The sequence below is a fragment of the Rhagoletis pomonella genome, unplaced genomic scaffold, assembly GCF_013731165.1.
Source record: "Rhagoletis pomonella isolate Grant_MI unplaced genomic scaffold, Rhpom_1.0 Rhpom_scaffold_00007, whole genome shotgun sequence".
Classification (NCBI taxonomy): Eukaryota; Metazoa; Arthropoda; class Insecta; order Diptera; family Tephritidae; genus Rhagoletis; species Rhagoletis pomonella.
In genome coordinates, this window is record NW_023458561.1 from 38298173 (window position 1) to 38324631 (window position 26459).

The 26459-nt window shown below is 33.8% G+C and overlaps 1 protein-coding gene across 3 annotated transcripts in view; it reads left to right on the forward strand.

The window, feature by feature from the left end:
- Positions 1-26459, forward strand: part of LOC118742740 (terminal nucleotidyltransferase 5C) — a 325265-nt gene that overhangs the window by 173548 nt on the left and 125258 nt on the right. Inside the window, exon 1 of one of the 3 annotated variants that reach the window (XM_036475049.1) lies at positions 12112-13471. The exons of the other annotated variants lie outside the window; for them this stretch is intronic. Coding sequence (XP_036330942.1) covers positions 13433-13471 — 39 coding nt within the window. The 5' untranslated portion in view covers positions 12112-13432. Of the gene's footprint in view, positions 1-12111; positions 13472-26459 lie in introns of those variants that run through there. 3 annotated transcript variants of the gene reach the window in all.

Genomic DNA, 26459 nt, shown 5'->3' on the forward strand with positions numbered 1-26459 from the left:
AAACAAAGAAAAAGCGCAACTTTATGTTAACTCAGAGTATGTACTTAAGAAAAAGCGCGTGCATGTGTGTATGGTGCTGTTGTTGGTGGTAGGTTCGATGTCGGGGGCGCAGCGCTTTGTTCATTGTGCGCGGCCATGCAACGCGTGTTAATGCGTCAAATAGACAAAAACAATGCAGCGTTGAGTTGCAACCTGCAAGGCAATAAAAATAAAATAAAATGAAATTACAATGCATGCGATGCAATTGCGTGCGCTTGCAACGGCGCAAGGCAACAGTAGTAACAACAAGTGGATGATAGGGGCACTAAGTATGAATAGAGGCAAGCGACATCTTCTCAGCTACGTGGACGTTATCAACTGCGTCGTTGTCATCTTGGTGCCACAACCGACGAAGTGCATACTTAAAAAAAAAAAGAAAAGAAAAAAAATAAATAAAAATAAATACAAAAACGACCACTACAATTCGATGCATATAGCAACATGTTGGGGGAATCTTTTTAATTTGATTTCATTCGCATTCATTTTCTTTTGTTTCAATCAAGTACTGTTGCGCATACCACCACACTACTGCGGTGCAGCGGTATGGGCAGCGGTTGCAAGTACATGCCTAAAAAAAAAAAAAACCCCATTCGCTTGCCAGTGTACCTTCTACATATACACAGCTGACGCGCTCTCCGCCACACATAGCAACTGGTGTAGCCCATCGCCGCGCCGCCACCCCACTTGCCCATCACCTACTATTGTTGTATGGCCGAGTAGTGCACTCAGTGTGGCCGCTTGCAGAGCGTTCCAATTCGGCAGCAGCGATAGTTGCAATCACAGCATCCATGCACCAGCTGTTGTTGGTTGGCATTCTTTTCTACACATGAAAATTATACAGATATATACATATTTATAAATATAGGCTTGCCGCTCTCTCAATTGATTTGTTTGCAATCTTATAAAGTTTTTTTTTTGCTAAATTGTAGATGTGGCATTCTCGAAAAGCTTCTTTTTCGTAGCGCATGCTCAAGTGTGGCGCTCACAAAGCTATTTACTGCTCAATTACTCTTTTTTGCAAGCACTCATTTACTCAACGCGCCCTCTCTCACTCACTCACTCACTCAATTATAGCAGCTTTTTGAAAGCGTTATTGTGCTGGTATGCGTTTAAAATGCGCCGCAAGAATTCTAAAGCTCTGCTGGTTGCAGGAAATTTGTTTTTTTCTCTACTGCATAAGAGTACTTTTAGTACTCACGAAGTGCTTTTTAAAGGCACTCATGCTCCGGTGAGTGCCAATATTGCCGCTCAATCTGTTTGTTCGCTTAATTAATGTGCTCACTCATTTGCCCTCCCTCGCGCTTTCCTCTGAAACGCGCGTACTCTTGCCCACTTTATTTACCCCTGGGTCTCTTCAGCATACTATGTACCTCCCGCAATCGAGTGCCAGCTTCACACTCCACAGCTCCACTCCTGCCCACTTTACCGCCTTGCTGACCAACAAACACTCGGCATTGCATGCATCCATTCACCAGCTGCTGCATGCAACTGCCTGTTGTTACTCTTGTTTTCGTTGTAATAGTTTTTCAATCTCTTCTTATTCGCTTGGTTGCTCAGCCGGCCTGCAAAATATATAAGGGCTATTCGCGATTCGGTGCATAAGAGCTGACAAATTTATGCAATTGCAGAAATATGCCATGGATTGTGAGCGACCTTTATTAAACTGGCATGGTAAAGCTTTTGCAAAACAATTTTTGTGCATCAGCTTTGGTTTTGTTTATGAATGCAATGCATAGCATTTTTATGCTATGGATTTTCGGTATTGCAAATTTGCCAAACCATGACAAATGCAAATGCGTGTATTTTGTTTGTGTATTGCAAATGATTTGCAATACAAATTTGCAATGCAATGATGCTAGGCCATTTGCACCGGATCGCGAATAGCCCTATCGTGTTTTTTTTTTGTTGCAATTTTCGCGCACAAGCAAACGTTTTTAAAAAAAGTAATAGAAAAAAAATCATTGTGCAGCAGCGAAAATTTTTGTTGCGCTGATTTTCGCCGCAGCTGCTGCTCGTTCGTAACGCCTCGCCGTGGCTACCGCATCTACGTTGCGAGTGGTATGCGCGCGGCGGCTGCTATTGCGACTGCTAGTGGAAGAGCTTCATTGTGCGGCAGTTTCATCGACCAGTTGTAGTCGTTCAGTAAGTGTGACCGCGTCCAAAAGTGTCTCCAAAATAACGCTCTGTATTAATGTTTTAATTAATGTTTTTTATGTGTGTTTATGATAAATGTTGAATAAATGCAAAAATTATTAAACCAATTTTCGATGAAATTTATGTAAAGTTTATTGAAATTCGCGAGCTGAAAAAAAAACGTTTTTTGTGTTGAAAAATAAAGTAAATTCCTATTATAAATATATTCTTTACTAAAATATGTTTATATGTATAGTTTTTAAAATCCAAACATAAAAACTGCATACACTCAAAATCACACCATAGGCAATCCATATCTAAAATCAAATAAAAAAAAAAGCGAAAATTGTGTCAGCTGCAGCTTGCATTGCATTGATTATTGCCAAAGCGAGCCCCAAAACACGCAAGCAAAGCAGGCAAGCGCAACGAGTAGGCAAGCAGCAGCAAAGCGACGAACCAAATGAAAGGCGAAATGAAAAGGAAATTGCAAATTGTTCATTGAAATTGGAAAATCATAAATTGTTTCGTAGTATTGTAGTTATGTATAAGTAGCGAAAATAGTTGTATGAAAGTTGAAGAGCGAGAGAGAAAAACGGCGCATCGAAAGAAAATCATCATCAAGCGAGTTGCATTAGACAAGTGAACGTGGTGCAAGCCGCAATCGAAAGCAAGAAACACTTGCTTTAAACGTCGACTCACCTTTGCATTCGCATACGTCTGAGGGCAATTGTTGACTTTGTTTTTGCATTTGTACTTTGCCACCTGCATTTGTAGTTGCGTGATGTTTGTTTTTTTTTTGCTTTTTTGAGCCATACTACAGTATCCCCCGGCTAATTGACACGCGCCGACATTCTTTCGCCACCTGCTTTAGTCAATAACTTGTTGAAAAATGAGCTGAACGTATAGAGTGAGATCCGGTTAACTGGTTTCTTGAATAATTATTATACAAGAACTCGTGAACTTTTTACGGTCAATTATCCGGTGGATACTGTACTTTGCATTACCATGACTTCCCACTATCTGGTGTACTTTCAATTTTAATTATGAGGTAAGTGAACGATCGGTAGTCCAGCACCAGTTCGGATATGAAAATTTTTGATTTTGTTTAACAAAAAATTTTAAAATAAAACCTCGATTTTGAATAGACTAGGTGTGGTAGGCTTAGGGGGCAGTCACGCGAGAGGCTCATTTTGACATTTCTTGTACTGTCCACTGTATAACCACTTAAGATATTTTGCCTGGAATTAAAACTGCAGGTAGTCCATATAAAGTGGTTATTACGAGCACTGTTTGCTTAAAGTAAAGTTCCGCAGACAGCTCTTGCCAGCTCCTCGGGAGTATTGAAGACATATGAGCGGAGATGTTAAAATTTTAGGGCGCGTACACAATGAAAAACGAGCGTTGCCGAGCGAAGCTCAAGGTGTTAACACTGAGCGGCGGAGCTTTTCGCAAAGAATCGGTCCACACTGACAACAGATACGACCCCTACACGGCGTCGGGCCTACCACATTTCATTATTAATGGAAATTGTGCACACTCAGAGTGGCCTAGAGCCGCTTGACTTTCACAGTAATATTTGACTTTCTAATCGGTATTACACTGACTGCCTTCTTTATGGGGCGCCCACGTCTAACTGATGACATTTATAGCACAAAAAAATTTTCAATAAACGCATCAACACAATTCGCCTTGAAATCAGCTGCTCCGGTAACACCACCTTATATGAATTCGCCTTGTTACGAGCACTTGTTTCTTGAGAGCTGCAATTTCATTGAAGAAATTTTGATAGAAGGAAATTTCCTTTTAATTTCTCGAGCGTTTTTTATACATACATACATATGTATGAATTTTCGGGTTTTATTGAGAGCTGGATATTGAGCTTAGAGTTGGAGCAGGTACAGGGTATGATTTAGGTATATGTACAGCATTAGCTTTATCGTTAACCGCTTCTGCTTAATTTTTAACTTTATTTATATCTTTTGTGATTCGTGATTTTTCACCTGTGATCTCTGATCTTTGCTCTTTGATATTTCAGTCTTTGTTCTTTGACCGTTGGCTTTAAATCTTCATTCCTCAATCTTCGATTTTATTTTTGATCTTTAATCGTTGGTCTTCCAACTTTGATCTTTAGTCTTTCATCATTCATTTTCGATCATTGATCATTGATCTTTGAATTTTGATACCTTCATCCCATGACTCCGGATCTGCGACCTTTGATATTTGTTCTTCGATGTTTGAACTTCGATATATCATCTGTTTCCTTTGGTCTTTGGGTCTTGATATCGGATCCTTTTACTCTTTTGATATTTTATTATTTAATTTTAGACCATTTCCCCGTTGATATTTGATGTCTGATCTTTGATTCTGTGATCATTGATCTGGGAACTTTGTTCTTTGATATTTTCTTTTTTCACCTATCATGTTGGATCTATTCGATCTTCAGTCTATGTTGCTTGATCTCCGATTTTTGATTTTGATCGATGTTTGATTTGTGATCTATGCTCTTTGCTCTTTGATGATATCTGCCGTTTGATTTTTAAACTTTGATCTTTGGTGTGTGATCTGCGCACTTCGATCTTGGATAAATGATAATTTGGTATTTAATCAGTTGGTCTCTAATCCTTTATTGACAATTGCTTACTTTATACTCTCAACGTTTGAAAACTTTGCCATATATTTCATTCATATTCTTTTTTCTTATGTTTTTCTATTTTTCTCATTACTTTCTGCCTATATTTATCCATTGCACATGCAATGTCTGTCTGTGTACGACACGCGATTCGTGTGTGACTGCATATAAAAATGTATAACAATAAAAAATAATTTCAAAAAAAAAAATCGAAATAATGTCTAACAACGGCTCGGCGGCAGCGGCGCGCACATCAATCGCCAGCAATCGCTGTGTTGTGGCAACAATTTTTGTAACTAAATAGCTAATAACACGCTCAACGAATAGTTACAACATGGCGGCGTGACTATTAAATACTATACATACATACATACATATTTACTTACGAGTTAAATATTTTAAGCACTAGGCCAGGCAATCTCATAAAAAAAAACATCATTAGTAAAAACCAAAAATGCAATTAAATTATTGCACAAAAAATTAAAAAAAAAAATTATAATTAGAAAAAAAACATATAAGTAATCATAAATTACCAAACCAAGACACACCAAAAATATGCAAGAGAATTAAAAAAAAAAAATGAATTAAAAAAAAAAAATCACTTTTCAGCCTAATTTGCTTCATCCAATAACGTAAAATCTAATTATTTTTCGCATAATACATTTTCCTTTGAAATTTTGCCGCTCTTATCTTTGAAGAGTCATCTACATAATTGCATACTTAGGTATGGAAAAAAAATCAATCAAACAAAAATAGCATTCAAAAATATCCGCCATTGATTTTTGTTCCTCTTTTGTGGACACTTTTTTGCCTTTCGTACATTGACCCACATACAGGAGTTTTTGTAAATATTTGTATGTAGTACGCTGCTGTAGACATACCTACAAACCTACATATACACATTTATTCGATGTGGCGCGCGGCACGGTAGCACAGAGGCGTCGCCAAAGTGACAGCGATTGGCAAGCAACACAAAGCTCAGCGGCAGTCGCTCCAAAAGCCGCTGTGCCTGATGAGCGACTGGCTGCGCGCCCGCCCGAAAGGGGGTTTAGTGCTGGGTACTACACACGTACCTACATACATAAATTTGTATATACAATATAGAAGCGATATATGTATGTATATGTACCTAAGCTGCGTGGTAGGGGTGTTGTTGCCAGCCAGCAATATTGCACGCTTGTTGTAAACTTTCTCGAATACACGAAGCCGGCACTGCACGCTGTGCAAAAGAGTAGCACAAATTATTTTTTATGGCATTTTGCTTTCATTTATTTTTTTCTTTTTAAGTTTATTTTGATTTGCATATTTAGTTTTTGATTTTTGTTGATTGTACATACTTTGGGTATCAGGCCGTACATGCTCATAGAACATGGCAAAATTGTTGAAAACAAAAAGGAAATAAAATTAAAGGGGTTGAATGAATTGATATTTTGGGGTATTTCGAATTGCAGTTGCTCGTAGTGTGATGCACAAAAATCGTAGTGCGCGTTATTTTGAGTATAACGTAGATTTTTCTCAGTAGCTTGATTTAAATATCGCTACCTTAATTCACAAAGGCCCTAACCAACACTTTTTCGAAACTGCCCTTTTCACAGATTTTAGTAGGATGTACTAAAATAAACCTTCAATAAAAAAGGGTAAAAAATTGTAAAGTGCTAATACCAAAATAACGGAGTAAAAAGGCACTTTTTAAAAAGCCCTACCTGCTTTTGATGCTCTTTTTATAATGTTTTTTTTTTCTCCTGTAAAATAAAAAAAAAAAAAATTGTTAGCTAGAGTCTTTGTGAATCACAGTAAAGTTAGTTTCATTTGCCATATTTCATATTAAGCTTCTTAAATTGGTTCTTAAGATATACCTGATTAAGTGTAACCACTTTTTGGTTTAAGTTGAATAACGGTAAATTGTAATTATCTTGAAAACTTCTCCACAGAATAAAAAATTAGTTCGATTTTCGGAATCAGCGAGCAATTCTTTTTAGGAATTGAATAGTGGCATGCACTGAACATTTTTACTGTAAACCAGTGTAATCTGAGCGTATATGAGCAAAACTCACGAGTTGTTAAAATTTTCGACAAAAACGTCGAAAATGGCGCCACACTTATCCATCTTAGACACTGCATTATCTTCAGTTTTGCGTAAAGAACAAGATTCCATCGCGAAATCGTATTTAAATTAAAACTTAAAAAGGATATACAAAAAAAAACAGTAAAAATAACAACTCGTGCTCATGTGGTTGTGTGTGTAACGTATACGCCCCGTAGCACCCCTGCAGGGAAAGCTACTAGTTGTGAACCAGAATGCTACCAGTTTGCGTTTCAGCCCAACTAGTTAACGTTGTAGCGGTTGCCAATGTAAGCGACTGGTATTTTTAACATGGCGGTGTCATAGGAGATGTCAATTGCCCGCTTCTGCATCAGCACGCTACCAGTAGAAATACTAGTAGCATCATACCAGTTGACGGGATAGACTGCCTATTCATCCCCCATGTCTCGGCGCTGCAACAGTGGCAATCGCCGACAGAGTAAAGCTTTGGCACGCCAAATCAAGATATCCGAGTTCGAATCTCAGTGAGCGAATCTTTCTTTTTATTTTTTCTTTATTTAATTATTGTTTATTTATCTCTTGTAATTTTTAAATTTATTGTTTTAAAAAGAACAAAAAATTATTAATTTTTTTTTAATTTTTTTAGGGTATTTGAGTTTTTTTATTTAGGGTTTTTTCCAAATGAAATTAAATTTATGTACAATTTTTATTTTATATTTAAATTGAAACAGCTATTTAAATTAATTTACTTACTTTTCTTTACACGCGCATTTAGAGTTGCCAGATTTTTTTGGCGCGAAATGCTATAAAAATCACTATTTTTCAGTACACCTTTATTCCAAGCAGAATGGGTAAGGCTTCCTCAAGTGAGCCCCGAATGTTGGTAAATAAATACTTTTCAATGATATTCAGGCAGCACCGAGTTTTGTAGTCGAAAAGTACACTGTGTAAATTTTGTTGCAAAATTCCAAATAGTTTTTTTTTTTAAATGAACAATTGAAAATTTTTGCAGTGTTTTGGAAATATTTATTTTTCTTTGAAAGTAAGTGTCCGAATGAAAAATTTTTTTTGCGTTCCAAAATTTTTTTTTTTTTGCTTTTCAATAATTTTTTATGAAAAACTTAACATTTAAGCAATTTCTGCGCCTCGTGGACGAAAATTTTTAACGACAACTTCTGTAATAAACTTTCTGCATTTATCTATGAAAAAAATGCGTGCATTTCGATATAGTTTGGTCGGAATGAATTATTATTTGGCCAACGTGTGCACCCGATGCCCGGGGCATGCGAAATTCGAGCATTAGAAATAAAAGTGGAACGATTGAAACGTGCATTTCTTTCTTGAGCAAGAAGTCAACGCGGATTGCGCGCGATCCAGCCACGAGATATATGCCCGCAATATGCCCATAAAACGATTTCTCTTTTATATTAATTTCTTGCGCATATCAAACATTACCGAAAACAAGTCAACTATAATTAAATTATTTTCTTCAGACTTTTTACAGTAAATTTTAAGAAAGTTGCAACGTTATGTTAAAATCTTAAGCAAATCGTAAAGTATTTTGTTTGTGTAAAATAATATTACACAAACAAAATACATGGAGAAAAATTACCGAGCACCAAGTTACCGCGTACCAAGCTCGGTGGGAAGAACCCTATTACAAAATTGATTGCTCAGAATTGAAAAATCAGTACAAATCAGTACAGATTTAAAAAAATCAGGACATTAGCGCACTGATTGAAGGAATGAATAAAATCAGTACAAAAGTTGAAAAATCAGTACTGTACTGATAAAATCAGTACGTCTGGCAACCGTACGCGCACTCGAACCTGCGATCTCAGAACCAGAATCGGTAGTCTTCACTCGACGCCGCAGCCGACATTTGTGATGAAAGCAATTAACCGCATTTTAGTTTTGGTTGTGGCTATTCAAAGACAGATGTCGCTGATCGCATAAGTTGTTCGAAAGAGCCGAAATGGTAGGCCGTCGCTTTAGCACATACTAGTTAATGAATTAGTATTTATGCTGGCTGGTTTGGCATTTCACTGCCGAGAACTTATATAATTATAGTCCATGACGAACTGGTATGACTTCCCCATTTAATACCATATCGAATATAATATAATATCGAACTACAATTTCTACCAACTAGCTTACTTTTTTCTACGAGGAACTGCTATAATTATAGTTCATAACGGACTGGTATGACTTTTGTCCTTAAATAATAGTTCCTGAACTGGAATTTGTGCATACTGGTTCAGCTTTTCACTACAGGGACCATACACAGTCAGCAGCTACTACGTTTACTCATATGCTTTTACTCAAAAGTCATATAATTTAAAAGTATTGAAATATTTGCGTAGAAGATTTTTACACAGTATTACTTATGCACTTACATATTACTTTCTTTATGTATATACAAATTTTTGAATTAATTTCGAGTGTGCTAATAAAAATCGTAAAAATTTAGCTTCATAATAATCTTTTTACTCATATTAAAAAAAAAAAAAACAATTATGGTTTTTTCGAGTTACAATTAAAAAATGAACAATTTCGGTATTTTTTTGCTTGAATAAACGTTTTAAGGCTAAAATTGCTCAAATATTTGATTTATTTTTAATTGCATTTGTTTCTGGAACTCCATTGATTGAAATACATATTATGTATATGCAAGAAGAATGATTTAGCGTTTATTTTTCTGGTGAGAGAAGGAAGTGACACTAAAAAACAATTCCTGAGATTAGCTCATATAGCCAAACAGTTCTCACTTTTGGTGACCCATCAAACATTGTCATGATCGAACACTAAACCTTTTTCTGTTGATTAATTCCGGGACGGCTGTTTTCGCTCAATTGCTGCAATTTGGCTAACTGCTGACAGTAAAGATCATAACCAATCGTTTGACGTGGCTTCGTCATGAACAGCTTATTTCCAATCCCACCAAACGCATAACATTACCTTTTAGGTAGTCAATGCTGGTTTTGACACCCCTTTATTCTTCTTTGGACATGATCTTTTTTAAATATTCTGTTAAATATTCTTTTTAAAAATTCTGTTCATTTAAATTGTTCGCCCATTGAGCCAAAGAGCTTAAAATTGTTTGGTGAGGTATCTACTGACTGAAAAAAAAACTCACTATACGCTTTCTTGCACACTCGTAGTACATAGCACACACACATTTTCTAGACTATTAGACTTTTTTTTTTACTTTTTATTTGCTATTGCGTGAAAGAATTGAAAATATTATACATACATACATATTTTCTTTGCGAGCGAAAAAGCGCGCTTAGCAACACAGCAGTAGTAGCGTATGTAATACATATACCGAGTATATGGCAAACATATGGCGGCTGAAGCAAACAAATCAGCATACAGTGCCGTTGGCAGTCGATTTGGGTCTATAAATTGAATTTGTGCTTGTGTTTATTTAACTGAACAAAAAAAAATAAAGGAATTGCAAAACTAAAGCTACGGCAAAGCGAAAAAAACCAAACCGAAAACATTTCAAAATGCTGTAAAATTTAAATTTTATTTAATTAAATCATTTGTAGCTACACTGCCTGAAAAAAGTATTGGCACAGCGAATTTTTCACAATATATGCAACAATTTTTATTTTAATATTTTTGCGGCCAATTTTGTATAAAAATGTGGTTCATTCTACAACAAAAAATATAATTTCTAAACTTTGTGCAATACTCGCGCAAAATTCAATAAATTTGCATGCAAATTTTGAACATTTTAATCAGATTTTTTTGACACTTTCTTGACTATTCTGTTTTGTAGCCTATTGAATATTACTATAAAAAATGCAAGTTTTCAAAAATCGCATTGATTTTTTAGAATTTTTTTGATGAAGGTGTTTTGCATTTTTTCCACACAAAGTATTTTCGAACTTTTTTTTTTTGTATGGAAGAAACTGCGCAGAAAAATTGCCAAAATTCAACTATTATAATGAAATTTATTGGGCTTCTGTATACTCAAAAAAAATGTAGCAAGTCTGATTAAAAAATTAAAAATTTGCATGAAAATTTATTTAATTTTCGTGAGTTTTGCACAGCGTTTATAAATTATATTTTTATGTTTTTTGTTGTACAATAAACTATATTATTTTGTTCGAATAAAAATGGTTGCGTGTATTGTGAAAAATTCTCTAGGCCAATACTCTTTTCCGGCAGTGTATGTATATATTCGAACGCTTAAAGCAATTAGGGAAATATTTGGTAGGTGCATTGAGTAGTTAAAAGATCTACATATGTATACTCCTTGACAACCGCTGTTAGAAACCAATTTCTTATCAAGTAATCTATCGTTGAAGCCTCTCTGAGGCGGACAAAAATACTGGCCTTCTGGGTTTAGTGCCCTGTATTAAAAAAAAGAAACAAAAAAGTGTAAAAATTTCATGGAATTATGTAATTTATTATTTTTATTAAAATTATTTTTTATTACTTTTGAAAGTTGAACGCATCTCGTGTTTATAGAACTTTTCATTAAACAAGAAATTTTTAAGGAAAAACACAACCGACCTCAATTCTCATACAAATTTAGTAGTACCGTTAATTTCCTCATGACCTAATGATCGGATCTAAACCAAATAACGGGACAATCCTGGAGGTACAATCTTTCCGATAAAAAAGAGGGATTATTGAAAACGGTTCACGTGGTTTGAAAAAAAAAAATAAAATAATATTCCGACGAATTGATAACCTCCCCCTTTTTTTGAAGTCGGTAAAAAATATTAGATGTCTTCGGTAATTTTATGTAAATAAAGTGCAATTTACGAGACTTTAAAAAGTTTATTTATATAATAAATACATAAAACTTGCATAAATGTATTTTAAAGAGCGTATTATTTGAAGCGAGTTTTTTCAGGATTTTCTGGTGATATATCTTTAGAAGTATAAAATCCCATATTACGGAAATCAAAGCCCTAGCTAGCCAGTTTTGCATTTTTAAATAATAATATCTTCTTAAATTTTTTTTTAATTCTTCTAAATTTTTTTTATTAAAAGTTCTATTACAAATCCGTAGCTCTCCGTTTTCATAGTGCAGATTTGATGATGTTTGGGTGGATTCTAAATTTATATTTTATGTCTTAAAATATGCTGGCATACGGTTATTACTTTTTGGGTTGAAATTTTTATCTAAAAATTTTTTTTTAATGAAATTATAAAAGCCAATAATTCCCCATATTCCCAATTTATAAAATTGAAATTATAAACAAGAAATTTATAATTTTCAAATAAAAAATTTTCGCCTGCATTTCAGAGTGTAAGCAACTCAAATCAGTTCACATAAACACTAGTAGGAAGTGAAAACAAACTTAATAAAAATCAAATGCGAAAATACCAAATTTGAAAGAAAAACAACAAAAAAGTAGCGGCCAAGAAAAAAGTTAAATACAAATTTGTAAATCAAACATTCAACCGTATATAGCTAGCGAAAAATAATAAATAAAAAAAACATTAAAGAGCGTATTAATCTCTAATGCAAAAGTGTCGCCAAGCAAAATAAAAGCATAATTAAGAAACAACCGACGGATACGAAACCAAGAAACACTATTTGACAGCGGAACAAACAGCAGCCGCTAGGGAAATAATAATAATTATCTACGTAGAAGCAAAAAAAAATAATAATAAATAGCGAAAATAAGCAACACCGTAGTACAAAGTACGAAAAGAGACGAGCCAAAGACAGAGACAGAGACGATATAAAATCCAATCTTAGGATAACAAGATAAAGAAAAAAATCCACACGAATTTCCGCAGCCACAGCCGCAGTCAGCCCACAAACCGGCGAGAGCTGCAAGCTAGTTAACTGCAAGACGAATACTCATAAAAGTCAATAAAATACTAACAACAGCAAGAACAACGAAACAAGGAAAAGCTAACACGCACTCGTCCGGCTAAAGACTCGTCGTCGTACTCGTCCGGCTCTCGTACATAGCCAACGTGGAGGCAGGCAGTTAGTTAACTTTCAGGTTGCACAACCAACAAACTCTTCAAAGCCTAGCGGACAAACATTCAAACAGCTGCCAAGTCAAGTTAAGCCAAGTCAAATCGCATTGATTCAGCCTGTCAAACATTCAGAGTATAACGAGGCAAGCAACAGGAATAACACAAGCAAGCGGAAAGCAGCAGAGCAGCAGTGGCAGTGGCACCAACGCCAACGCCAACGCCAACGATCAACGGCAAACGAATAGCGAAATAGCAAATATAAACAGTGTTGCACTTAATTAACTTTTATGTAGTTGCGTTGACGCGTTAGTGCTGCGTGTGTGTGCGTCATAGAGAAGTGAAACAAATATTTTACTACCCAACAGTTAGATACTCGTCCATATAAGTACGTACATACATACATACATAGAGCAAAGAGTAGTGATTAGTGCGCCCAGGGTGTAGCATAACTACATATTTGTGTGTTTTTGTTCAACATTCCAGCTTTTACATACAATTTCGAGTATAAGTTAAAAAAAACAAAGAAGAAGCCACATCGACAGTAGCAGCTTTCATATAAACATACATACATACATACATATAAAGCAATCACAACCATCTACGTGTGTGCAACAGCCAACGAAAACGTACCTATGCTACCGGGAACTTGGTTTGCAACCCACTATGAGCAGGTGATTAAGAATTATTATTTACATACATACATACGTACATATTTTCTGCATGCGTGCGTACTTTCATATAAAAAGAAAATTGCGTGCCTTTAAAAATTTTCTGAGAGCTCAGAATTTATGAGTCCTAAATTGAGTATTCTTTCGTCATCAATATGTCTCTGCGAGCTGTCAACCAGACTGACTCATTTCGGACTCTTTTGGTGTCATAAATTGTGAGTTGAACAAAAGTAACAAAGTTCGCGTAGAGGTAAAAGTTTATTAATAATAAGAATTATATAAAAATATTTGTTTTGAACCTACTTCACAAAAGAAAGAAGGAAAAATTACTTGTTAAGATTCAGAAAGCGTCATATTTCAGACTCTAATATGACTCCTAACTTGGACGCATATTGGCGTGCCCTTCTAAGAAGTAAAATAAGCTCTTTTCTGACTCTTTTTCGAGCTCGTAACGAGGGTTACAACTCAGAATTCTGAGACTTTTCTGACTCTAAAATGAGTCCGCATGTTTATAGGGTCTTTACGAGCACCAAAACAGCAAATGTACGCCAACAGGGCGTATACGTAATTCTCCTTTTATCGTATTGTAGGCTTCCTACCTTATTTGCTATAAATATATACATACATCCTTACAACTTCCTTTTAAATTTTTTAACTTTGTGACCTACTTAACGCCTGCTAAGCCTGCTATCAGCAATCAGAATGGTTGACTGTTGGTTGATTTTAATTAAATTTTATTTATTTTACATTGCTTTTCCTTCCATAATAATCTTGAGTGTGTACTTTAGTCACTCCTTTACACTTCATTTAAACACATACTTTTGCAAATTTTCTGCAACATAACATATGGTGTTATAGTTCAACAACAACAAAGAAAAACGAAATATTTTCTGTGCCTACTCTTCGGCTGCCAGTCTGCCGGAGTGCCAATAGCCTCGTGCTAATTCGCCATGCGAGTCAAAAAACTGGACGTGCAGAGGGACTGTAATCAGAAGAGGATAAGAAGCCCAGCAGCCGGTTAATAGCTGTACGCATAGCAACTGGCAGAGAATGTTGAAGATTATTCTGCCTAAGGTATATTCAACAAGGTTGCAGTGACAACAGAATTTAGCTCTCTTTGTAGCTGATTATAGTGTCAAAAAATAAAAAAGCTTAAATAAGATTTTTTTTTTATAGATACGATTTGAAAGATTTTTATCCATGTTTGAAATTGTAATCGCAGTACAAAAGAGATAACTCTCGATATTACTTCTAACTTGTTGAATATGTCTTGATTCTGCCCACAAATTGTTAAGTGCTTGTTTATGGTGTGAACGAAATGCGGTTGAAGCTTTAGTGATGTGGAATTTCAGCCACGTGTTACACGTGACTGTTCTTTAATAGCTTTAAAGTTACAGTATTTATTAGGAGGTCTTTTTTTCCGTGCAAATAGGAAATGCAAAACGTTTTTCAACTCCGTAGTGGAAATATTTGGATAGAAGGGCGAAAAAATATCGAAACCTACAAGTATGCCAATATTAGTCGAAATATCGGTTATTAATATTTTTTTAAGATATCGATACCGATGAAAATATACTTCGCTCATTTACTTCAAAAGTGTCATAATTCAAAAAATATAAATTTTGAGTTGAGTATTCAGAAATTACCCCTACCTCTTCTTCTGTGTTGTGGAAAATTTCGTAGGTGTATCGATTGCCAGGAGTTCAAATATGTAGGAGAACAAAATATGTATTCATTTTGACTATAGGAGTATATCGTCACCTGAAATGCAAAATAACGTAAAAATATCGCCCCTGAAATGGGAAAAGTCGTGACTATTTTTTTTTTCATAAAACGATGTGGGGAGTTGTAATATGTGTTTCTTCAAAGATATTGATCGATAGACGTGTACAAACCAGGTTCCGAAAATATCCGTTAAATGTCAATATTGGAAATCGGTTTTTTTATTCTTATTTTTTCGATAAAAAATAGTAGTTAAATTTTGATTTTTATTTTTTCGGTCAAACTTAAACATTAGTTTGAGATTTCTTTCCTTTCAAACATAACCGTTATTTTGGATTTTTTTTTTTCGATAATTTTTAACCCTCGTAATGGACCGTTGTTATGACCGATTTAATGATCTATATACTATAAACATATCTATATGATATAAATATATCGATAAAAATAGCATAAAACATAAATTAAATCGGTTACGATATCTATATAAACATCTATTTGTTAGTAAAAATATAAAAGATAACATAAATGGTCTTAAAATATGTTGAAATCCCTATTAGGATGCCGATAAACTTTTACAATAGTGTTAAACAAGTCGGTAAGAATGACTATATGATATCGATGAAATAAATACTCATCTTGTTTGAAATATCGACAAATGATTTTGATTGTCGATAAATATGATCACGGAGATATCGATAAAGATAGAAAACGATATCAAGATATACGAAAAAAATTAATGATCACACATACATCTACATATTTTTTAAAATTTTTCGATAAATATCTATCTACAACACCCTGTATCTATCGATACCAATGCAGATACAAGTCTGAGGCGCTGACTTCGCCGAAGTTTGTTGTATTGGTTTCCTTTAAGTCTATCCGCGGTGGAGTTTACTAGGATATCTTCTTTTCTGACCTATGTACGACCTAACTACGCGCTGGTACTTATTGTATCATATTAGCTCATTTAAGACCCTTCTAATTCCAGCTTATCTTTCAGAACAAATAAATATTAATGGATCACCGAGCTACGGAACAAATTGAAAATGCAGCAGTGATGACGTGGACTCAGGTTCAGTTATAGTTTATTAGAGGCAATCCCACTTCGCACTCGGTCACTTAGTTTAAAGGGTTAATTTTGAAATTGCAAGGGACCTGGAATCTTCCTTCTCGCCATCCTTCTATTCTCTCTTTTCATAGAAAACGTGTAGTCAAGAAAAAACACTGAAAACATATCATCCGAATTTATGTCCTGGAGTTCTTCCATGATTAGGAATGCGAACTTTTCATGAACACATTGCATTAAATTTCATTGAACTGCTGCTAACTAATTTGCAGTTTCGATAAAAGCTCCACTGGAATAAGTTTCAATAAGACTAGCAAGAAAATGGCAACGCATTGCCGACGACGTCTATATACCTGCTTATCTATTCCAGTCCTCTTTTATTTCCTTCTTTGTGAATTTATTCTGTTTTCTCGTGTGCCTTTTGTTACTTTTGACCTCAGACAGGCAATACTAAATCAATAAATTAAGTGAATTAATTAGAAAATAACAAAGAAATGCATTGCTTACTTTTTTCTTTAAATTTCAACGAACAGTATAGTAAAGAAAATGAGCAGAAAGTAAGCAAAGGGAAAAAGAAAGGGAAGACGAAGGTGTTACGAGTGCATTTTAATTGAGTGCCAGGCTTTAGCGAAAATTTTGAAATCGAATAGCAAGCAAAGTGTAACAAATGCCGCTCAAAAAGAAACATAGCATAGAAAAAGTGTGAAAATGCTAATTGAAAGGCCCATTTCCTTCCTCTGCCGGTGCTTTCTGCGAATATGAGAACTTACATACATACCGACCGATAAGCAACTTTATTATGAGTAAGTTAGTGTGACAAATAGTGATCAAAAGGGAATGATTGAAAGGGAATTGTTGATTAGCCGAGAAATATGTAAATGCAAAACTTAATTTTCTCTTACTTGCTTGCAATGTATTGTTCTCGCGCTCTAGTTTCTCTAACGATATCGATACGATACGATAAGTTTGCTCCATAACATTTTTAGCAGCTTTTGAGACAACCGATGTGTTGTAGACCGGAGCGTTGCCATGACAACACTCCTCGTTACCGTTTTTCTCGACATTTTTATTTAATGATATCTCACAATTTATAGTATATAGCAGGAAAGCGTAGTAATCGCCTGTAATGGTTGTTAATCGACTGTTTGAATTATTTAGATTATCTCTTTTTTACAGCTCAGCGTATTGAAATTTATTCATAAACTCGCTAAATCATAGGTTGTCAAACACAAAATTTTGGCAACTTTTTGCAATTTAAAAGAAACTAATTTTTACGCCTTTTGGACGATTCTTAAAAATTTTGAAATTCTCCAGTATGTCTTTATTTTGGAACTAGAACAAGAGAAAGGAGATCCCATGATGTTATTTTAAAAACTGCTTTAATGTACATATATCGATATTTTGCATCAATCTAAGTTATCGATGTCATTTTTTTCCCCTAATTTTCGGGAAAATATGTGTATATTAATATTGTTATCGAAAGATTTATCGATAAATTTATGAAAATTTTAACCGATATATGTGATCATACCGTTCATAGTATGCTAATCGATTTTATTATCACATTTTTTATGTTTTTATGTACCGATATCGCTACCAACATTAATGGAGTTTTCTTTGCTACCGAAAAATGTTACCGTCTTATTACGCTCTTCGCACAAATACCAAGAAGAGGGCAATGAAAAGGCATCATTTTTGCTAGAAAAGAAAATGCTATATGATAAAAGTGATGTGTTATTTAAATATCGGGAAAGATAATGCTCGTAAAAATTATGGTTATTGATAAGTTATTACAACAACTTACAATTAAGTGTAATCCAATTTTATTTTTGTTTTACTTCTCATCTTCATCAGCTGTTACGATTATTTCAGTGCGTTGTGTGCAGTTAAAACCTTCACAATTTAATTAATTAATTATCTATAATCATACATAGACGTATAAAATTTGTAAATGTTGAAAACAAGAACTTGCACTTGCCACAAAGTAAACTAGTAAACAGCTTAGCTAGCTAATCAGCCAACAAACCAGTCAACCAAGTAAACAGGCCACCACCCTCCAGACTGGTCAATACCATTGGTGAAGGTTAATGGAATGTAATTAATCGATAAAATATTTGAATAGTTGCACGCTAAGTGAATTAATTTTCAAGAAGTGCATTGCTGCACAAAATAGTGAGCACACAAGCAAAACCATCGGTATTCAGGCGAGTGTACGTTTGTGTGTGTGGTGTGTGCAGGAGCGCTATAGCACGTACATTATACAAACACGCATATATGTATGTACATTAGGGTGGTCGTTAAAATCAAATCATACTCATACCACGGTCACAGATATCACACATATAAATTTTGGTTCCGATTGAAGACGATTAAGGCGTGTCGCACAGAGGTCAAAGGTCAGATGCCTCTATGGACTCAAAAAATTAAAAATCGATACTACTAAAATCGAGGATATCACATATAAACTTTGGTCCCCATTAGAGTCGGTGAAGACATCTTCATAGTGTAATATGAACTTTGAGCCGTGTGCGACACGAATTACCCTTTGTCAACGTCAAATTTGTTATTTTAATTACATTCATTGCTTATAAAAACTAAAATGACATTATTACAATAAAGAAAAAAATAAATAAATTACAAGAACTCCTCGCATTTGTTATCAATATGACCACATTTTTTTATAAAAAAGGGAAATTACATTAATAAAATTAGTTTAAAGCTGAGTAACACAAAAGCACACGGTTCCGGAGATTTGCCCATATGCAAGCACTAAAGCATTTATCTAATCTATTAGCTGGCATGTCTGTATTGCTAACTACTTTTGTGCATTCGCTTACATGTCGCAAGAAGTAAGGTGAGAAATTAATGCGCAAAAGTGTGCTAACCAACAACAAGTAGTAATAGTGACAGAGAAGCCTGTGGATACTGGTAAATTAAGAAACGAATAGCTATTATCTCACTTATTAACCATCGACTTTGACAAAACACACATATCAATCACTTGGCAACAGTTTAATCAACTGAAATATCAACAGCAGTCGCTCGCAACATCATTCCCTTCAACACGGCTGTAGAGCTATGTATGCACAATTATGAGCATATGCCTTAACGCTACAACAATAGTGGTATTCACCAAAGTGAGCATGTGGCTTTGGCAGTCTGGCAAAAGAGTAGATCAGCTCGAGCAATGTTGTCAACTGTCGTTGCTTTCACATCTTTATTTCACATCTTTATTTCACAACTGCGGTGAAGAAGGGCAATGCAATTTGTGCGCTACTCTAATAAAATTAATGCCACAGACAATACACAGAGTGATGCGCTTAAAAAGATGAGGGATGTACATATAAACGACAAATGAGTGGGGGAATGAGTGAGAAAGTAAGCCACGCTGCATGTGTGTGGGTTGGTCTGACAATGGCGGAGGTTAGCGGTGGCGTATGAGTAACCTGCAATATAAAGCCATCAAGCCAAAGGCAAAGGCAGGAAGTAGGTTTGTTGAGGGCGCACACACAGCGGCTACATGCCATAGCATCAGTTAGATATTAAAAGATATGGTATAATATTTTAAATACATATGTACGTCTGGAAGTATGTACTCGTAATTATATACTACACTATTCGTATGTATGCACGCTTGGGTGTAGTGCTTTGGATTGTCAACCTCATAAGCGGTGTCATCGCTCGTCGCTCTATTCTATCGGCAGCCGGCTAATTAGTTTTAGCCTTGTTTTGAGATGTGTCAATTGCATTTGGAGAGACGCAATTACTGGTGTGTGACGCACGCAGCTGAGCTGTGCTGAGCTGCGGGTGGGTGTACATCAGTATACATACATATATTGGGTGCGACATTGTGACAATGGTGCTGCAAAGAGCAAAAAAGAAAAAAGCCCTCATAGTTATGGTAAACAGGTGGCCCCCGCCTAGGTGGCCTATCATCACATGTACAATATTGCGTTTGTCCTCTTATAACCCGGTGCATGAGCACGTTACCAGAGCATTAACGAAAATGTTAAGCTTAGGCAGGTAGCGGAATAGTTAGGCACATATGTATTTTTGCAATATTGCAGGAACATTGGTTTGTGAGAAGGTTTTTAAATCCTAAGTTAAGTAATTTTGTAATTTGTTTTTATCTTTGTGCGAATTTTCTCACTCATTGTAAAGTGTTTTCGTATTTTCCTCAACTATTGAACTAAAATTTAACAATAATGACCCAAAATGAATGTGCTAGATTTTATCGCAACTATAAATTCATTTGCTATTACTATTGTGTAGTTATAATTCCAGGAAAATCTGATGGTAATTTTAGTAATGGATGAATAAGTTTCACAAAATTTACGGAACAAACTCAGTCAATTATTTTAAAAGTGTGGCGAGCTTAATTTAGGTCACAAAAATTGATAGTATGACGTTCATATGAAATCTAACAAACTAATTAATGTACATACTTACATACGAATAGGGCAAATTTTAAATCAAGAAAATGGAAAAATTAAAAAATCCAGGCACCGTAACAGTTACAACTTTTAACATAAAAATCGCTCCTTAAATAACAGTTATTTCTGATTTTTATTTTAATAAAATCAAAAATAACTCTTATTTTCATTTTTTTTATTTAGATAAAAAACAATTACTGGATTTATATAATAAATTTCAATGCAACCTTTAAATATAAAGTGAGCTTTAAAGTTGCAGGTTATTTGAAAAAAAACGCCCTTGGTTGAAGTACAACTTCTTCATTGTGAATTTTTCGATGAGAGTTTTCATCAATAACTGTTATGTTCGGTCCCTGAAAAAATTACAGCTACATAGTGGAGCCTTTTTTACAAAAAAAAAACTTGTTAGTGCTACCCTCACTCATTTTTTTTTTTGTTCGTTTTTGTTGATTACTTTTACATTTCTACATAGAAATCACTATAAAAGCTTCGGTCAAAGTGAGCCCTAAAAGTCAATTAAGGCTCCATTTTCAGCTCCGTTTTTTTCTAATTACCAACAATAACGATGGGAAATGCCTTGTTTAATCAACAAACAAACTTATTTTCATGCTAGCTGAACGTAAGCAAGCGACAAAAAACATTAGAGTTGATTCACAAAAAGACAGTCATCAGGTTATTCTATCAAACATATTTTTGTTTTACCTTTTACGTTTTATTGTTTTATTTCGCCTAACGATATATGTATCGGCGAAAAACTGTTTCATTCAAATTTCCATAACTGTCGGAGGGCCGGAATTTATTTGAGCTTACGTTTTATTTTTGTGACTTACAATCTGCATTGTTGATAAAAAGCAACTGTACAAAATTACATTGGTAAGACAATATTATAAGCAAAATGGGTTGCTTTAAAGTGGTAAAATAAACAAATAAGAACAAAATAATCGAACAAAAAAAAACTGGCACTGCGTGCGTGTGCATGTGTTTACTCTGGTAACCCAATTTTCTGCATATTTAATGAACAATCAAGCATTTTCGAAGTAAAAAGCTAGCTTTTAATTTAATTTATCAGTTGTTGTAGTTGTACGATTGTTGCAAGTGCGAGTTAAGTAGGGAAAAAACAGGCGGAAGATAAAAAAAAAAACAAAAAACAACCTTGTAAACAATGCGAATGATAGACCGCTGAAAGGTACACTTTAAAATAATTGAATAATTTTCATTCGCTTTTAACCTCATTTAAAATGCGATTATTTTTGCGTTTTTGTTTTTTTTTTTTGTTTGCTTAGTAACAAAGTACTTCGTATAATTTAGGTGGCAAGCTTGTGCTTAAATGAAAAAAATATCCATCAACACTAGCCGTGGCTTATCAATAATTGACTACTTTTAAAAAACACATGAAATTTTTTTTTTAAGGCTACTCTTTTGCTTTCCAAGATTAGACATGACACTCATTTTACTATATGTATACGTATTATATCTGAATCAATCGGTGCCGACTGGAATTTAGAGTTTCTGATAGTTGGGCTAATGTCTTTTCTGACCACCCGGAAATAAGAAAACTTGTCTGATTTCGAGGGATTGTAGTACCCAAAATCAATTTCTTCAAATAATAACATAACAGATTTGATTTTTATTTAACCTTAACTCCAGTTGCATTTCTGCTTGGATGAAAAAAATAATAAAATGTAAAACCAATGGTTTGTCTCTACGGGAAGGCATTGGTGTTATTGAAGAGATTCAAAATAATTTATCTCAAATGGAGAATGACGAATATTTAAAAAGATTAAAAAACAAAACATTAAACTGTACTTAAATTTTGCATGGTACACTTGGAATCTAATTGGACGTTAGTTAATCTTAATTGCCGAATTTCTTTTATTTAGATTAGTTTATTTGATTCTTGTTTTTTTCTATTAGTTATTTTATTTTTGTTTCATTACAAAATTTTTCTTTAATTTGTTTCATTTTATTTAGTTTTTATGTTTTTTATTATTTTACTTTGTTTTAATATTTAAATTTTGTATTACTTAATTTTTTTGTTTAATTTAAACATTTAGTGAATTTGAGATTCAGAAAAGTTTTTGTGTATTTCTCAAATTTATTTAATTTTTTCAATTTCATATGTTTCAGTATTACCTATACTTTGCTATTTTATTAACTTTTTATTTTATTTTGCATATTTTTTATTTATTTCATTTGACTATTTTGTTTGATTTCGTTAAATTGGTTTTATTTAATTTTATTATACATATTACATATATTTTAGCTACCAGCAACTTAATTGGAAAATGATTTTTTATTTTCTGTCAAATTCCATGTAAAATTCAAATAATTAAAATCATTTTTTCACTTAAATTGCTTTCGTGAATTTGGCTGTAAGTGAATTTGAGATTCAAAACAGTTTTTTGTGAATTTGTAAAATTTCTTTTATTTCCCTGTTTAATTGTATTTTTTCAATTTCATTTATATTTTACTCTTTTATATTTTTTTTCTTTCTAATTTTATTTAAGTTTAAATCATTGTTTTTTGTTTTATTGTACTTTTTTATTTTTATTTTTTGAGATTTTATTTGACTGTACTTGACTTAAATTAATTTATTTTTTTAAATTTCCATTTCATTTTATCCCTATTTAAATATTAAGTGAATTTGCGTGTAAGGCCCGTTTTGCGAATATTTGACTTATTTATTTTATTTTAGTTGACTCTTGAAATTCTTCTAATTTAATTTATTTTATATTAATTTAAATAACTTTTTTCCACTTCACGTTTTACCTTCGTTTTTTTTTTTTTTAATTTATTTTCCACCTAAACAACTGCCATCAATCCTTCAACTTTATTTTATTGGCCAATATTCCGCTACCAGTGCAGTGTTCAATCAACAAAACCAATAAAAACTATAAACAACTGCATACCTACATACCTGCATACAATACATATGTACGCATATTAACATATTTGTCTGTGCTTTTGCAACCTTCTGCATTGTCGGCTTGCATTTGCGCCAACATGAAGAATTCATGGCGTTATGGCCATTTCCTCCTTTTCGTTTGTTGGTTACAACCTATGTGTCTACATACATACATACTTATGTGGTCGTATGTAAGTACCCAGTGGTAAAATATAATGTATGGTATTCAAAAAAAAAAAATCAGTAAAACAGCCGTTTTCACATTCGAAAATGCATTTTTTCCCCCACGGTGATGTCCTAAGAAAAGTGGAGCATTCTATTTGGCATTGCCAGTAATGCAGGAATGAATGCAATTTAATATGAATTTGTCTATATTAAACAGTAATAGAATCTAGAACTCATAAGTAATGAATTACATTATTTATCACGCATGTAATGCATTACTAGTACTTTTCACACTGGGTATATGTATGTATGTATGTATGTATGTATGTATGTATATGCATATGCGCGCCTACTTTACATACTGCTTATCTATATCTATCTGTAATGTGCCGATGTGCATAATAATGTGCGATGCTCATATAAATGTGTGTGTGTGTGTGTGCATTTGTTTGTGCGTGTGTGTGTGTATATATATATATTTAGTTTGAGTGCATTTTTGTACGACATGCCACACCACGTTCACGCCATGTCGAAGGTCAATGCTGCATTACGACCCCCAAACGCTTTTTATTATGCCTTAAAGACGCACACCAACACGCATACACAGACACACACATGTTGACAACAGCGGTTCATGCATTTTAGATAACTTTGAAGAAACAATAAACTAAATAAGAAGTGAATAGAAAATCAAACAAACAGCGCTTGTGCTTATATTTTTACTCTTACTTTTTATATATAAAAATTTTTTATTTGTAGTTTTTACAATCTTAATTTTTATATTTTTGCAAGCAATTAGCGTTATATTTCACTACCTTTGCTCTTCATGTTTAAACATTTCGCAAGATTATATGCTTTGCTATTTTTTTTTCTTGCTTTCATTTTATGTACTTAAATACATACATATGAATGTACATATGTTTGTATGTTTTTCCTTATTTATGTTAGGTACTTGTCTTTTTTTTTTGGTTTTTTTGCTTGTTTTTGTAATGGATATCTAAAAGCTGCAAATAATTCATTCCAATGTTAATCAAATATTAAATTCGCAACAGCGACAACAACAAAAACTGCAATTACTTGCGTGTAAAACTCACTTCGCATACTTATGCACTTACTATTTATTTGTTACTTGTAGCCAGCGTTTTCCAGCCAATTCTGCTAAGCATGCGCGCATTTACGATTATACGTGCACTTACATTTATTTATATGTAAATAGTTCGCACTGATAATAAAATTGTTTTGCCAATGTTGCTGGCTGAATGCCTTACTGACTGACTGACTGACTATGGGACTACCTCAGTGGTTAGGTTTACTAACTGAGTGACTTACATACGCATATATGTACATATAAATTTACATAGATTATGCATGTAGATTATTGTAAACTGCATAATTGTCTAGAATGGACGGGTTGGCTGATTAGTGGGCGTGTTCACTATTGTCTCTTTAAACTTAAAGTTGCATATCGTCGTTATCGTCAAGAAAATGCAAAATCTCGTATGTGAGGTTGCCAAGATTTTGTAGGAGAGAGCAAAGCTAATCCTATTTCAAAACGCTACTCTCTTTTATCCCCAATTATCTCTTCTTCTTACATCTAAGTATCGATATTTAAGTATAAATGGATAAGAGCTTGATGCCAAGTGCTTCCGGTGAGCAAATATCTTTTTTGGCACAAATGTCAGTTACGAGGTTTTACAGAACGACGATACGCGGTTTTGTACTTTAAACGACGATATGTATACTTGTATAGCATAGCTGCTTGTTTATTGTTGTGCGTTTGTTTCGTACTGTTTAATATACAAATTCATACATACATACATACATACATATAAAGGTATTTATGTACATACATAACAGATACTACTTAGTTATCGACAGCACTGCAGCTGTAACTAGTCCGAGGCAGTCGTAATCAAGGTTCTCAGGCTTTGTTTACTGGCACTGAAAAATGCGGCATTCATGGAATTACTGCATTCCTCTACTTACATGTGTACACAATACGTACTACTTAGACGTATGTACACTCTAAAAAGTGCATGTAAAATTACTACTGAAAAGTGTTTTTCTTTTTCAACCAGAACCTGTGTAAATATACTCGCAAGATGTTCAAGATTTGATTTTAAACTTGAGGTGTTTAAAAAATACACATGAATTGTTTAAAATGGTAGAAAATTTTAAAGTAAAAATATAATTTTTACTCATAATAAACACTAAGTGCTTATATTTACTCAATTTTAAACACTTTGTGTGTAATTTTTCTCTACGTGACAAATTTTATATGTAAAAGTAAACAGACAGGGTTTAATTTTGCACATATCAGGAGAGGAAACTTTATATGCGTAAATTTAAACAAATTTTTTGTTAGAGGAAATTTTAAACCTTTCATGTGTAAACTGTGAAATTGTGAACAATAAATCGAGCCCTAACCGCCAAAATAACGTAAGCGACATTTTTTTCAAAATTTTCTTTTTGATGCAGAAATGCATCTAGATGCTCTAGGAATATTTCTGCATCAAAAAGAAAATTTTGAAAAAAGTGTCGCTTACGTTATTTTGGCGGTTAGGGCTCGAAATGTTTAGAACACAACAAAAAAATTAAAATCTGCTCTACGCCACACATATGACAAATAAAAGTAAACAAGCAGTGTTTAATTCAATTAACAAGGTGTGTAAATTTGCATTCATTTAGAAAGGAAAC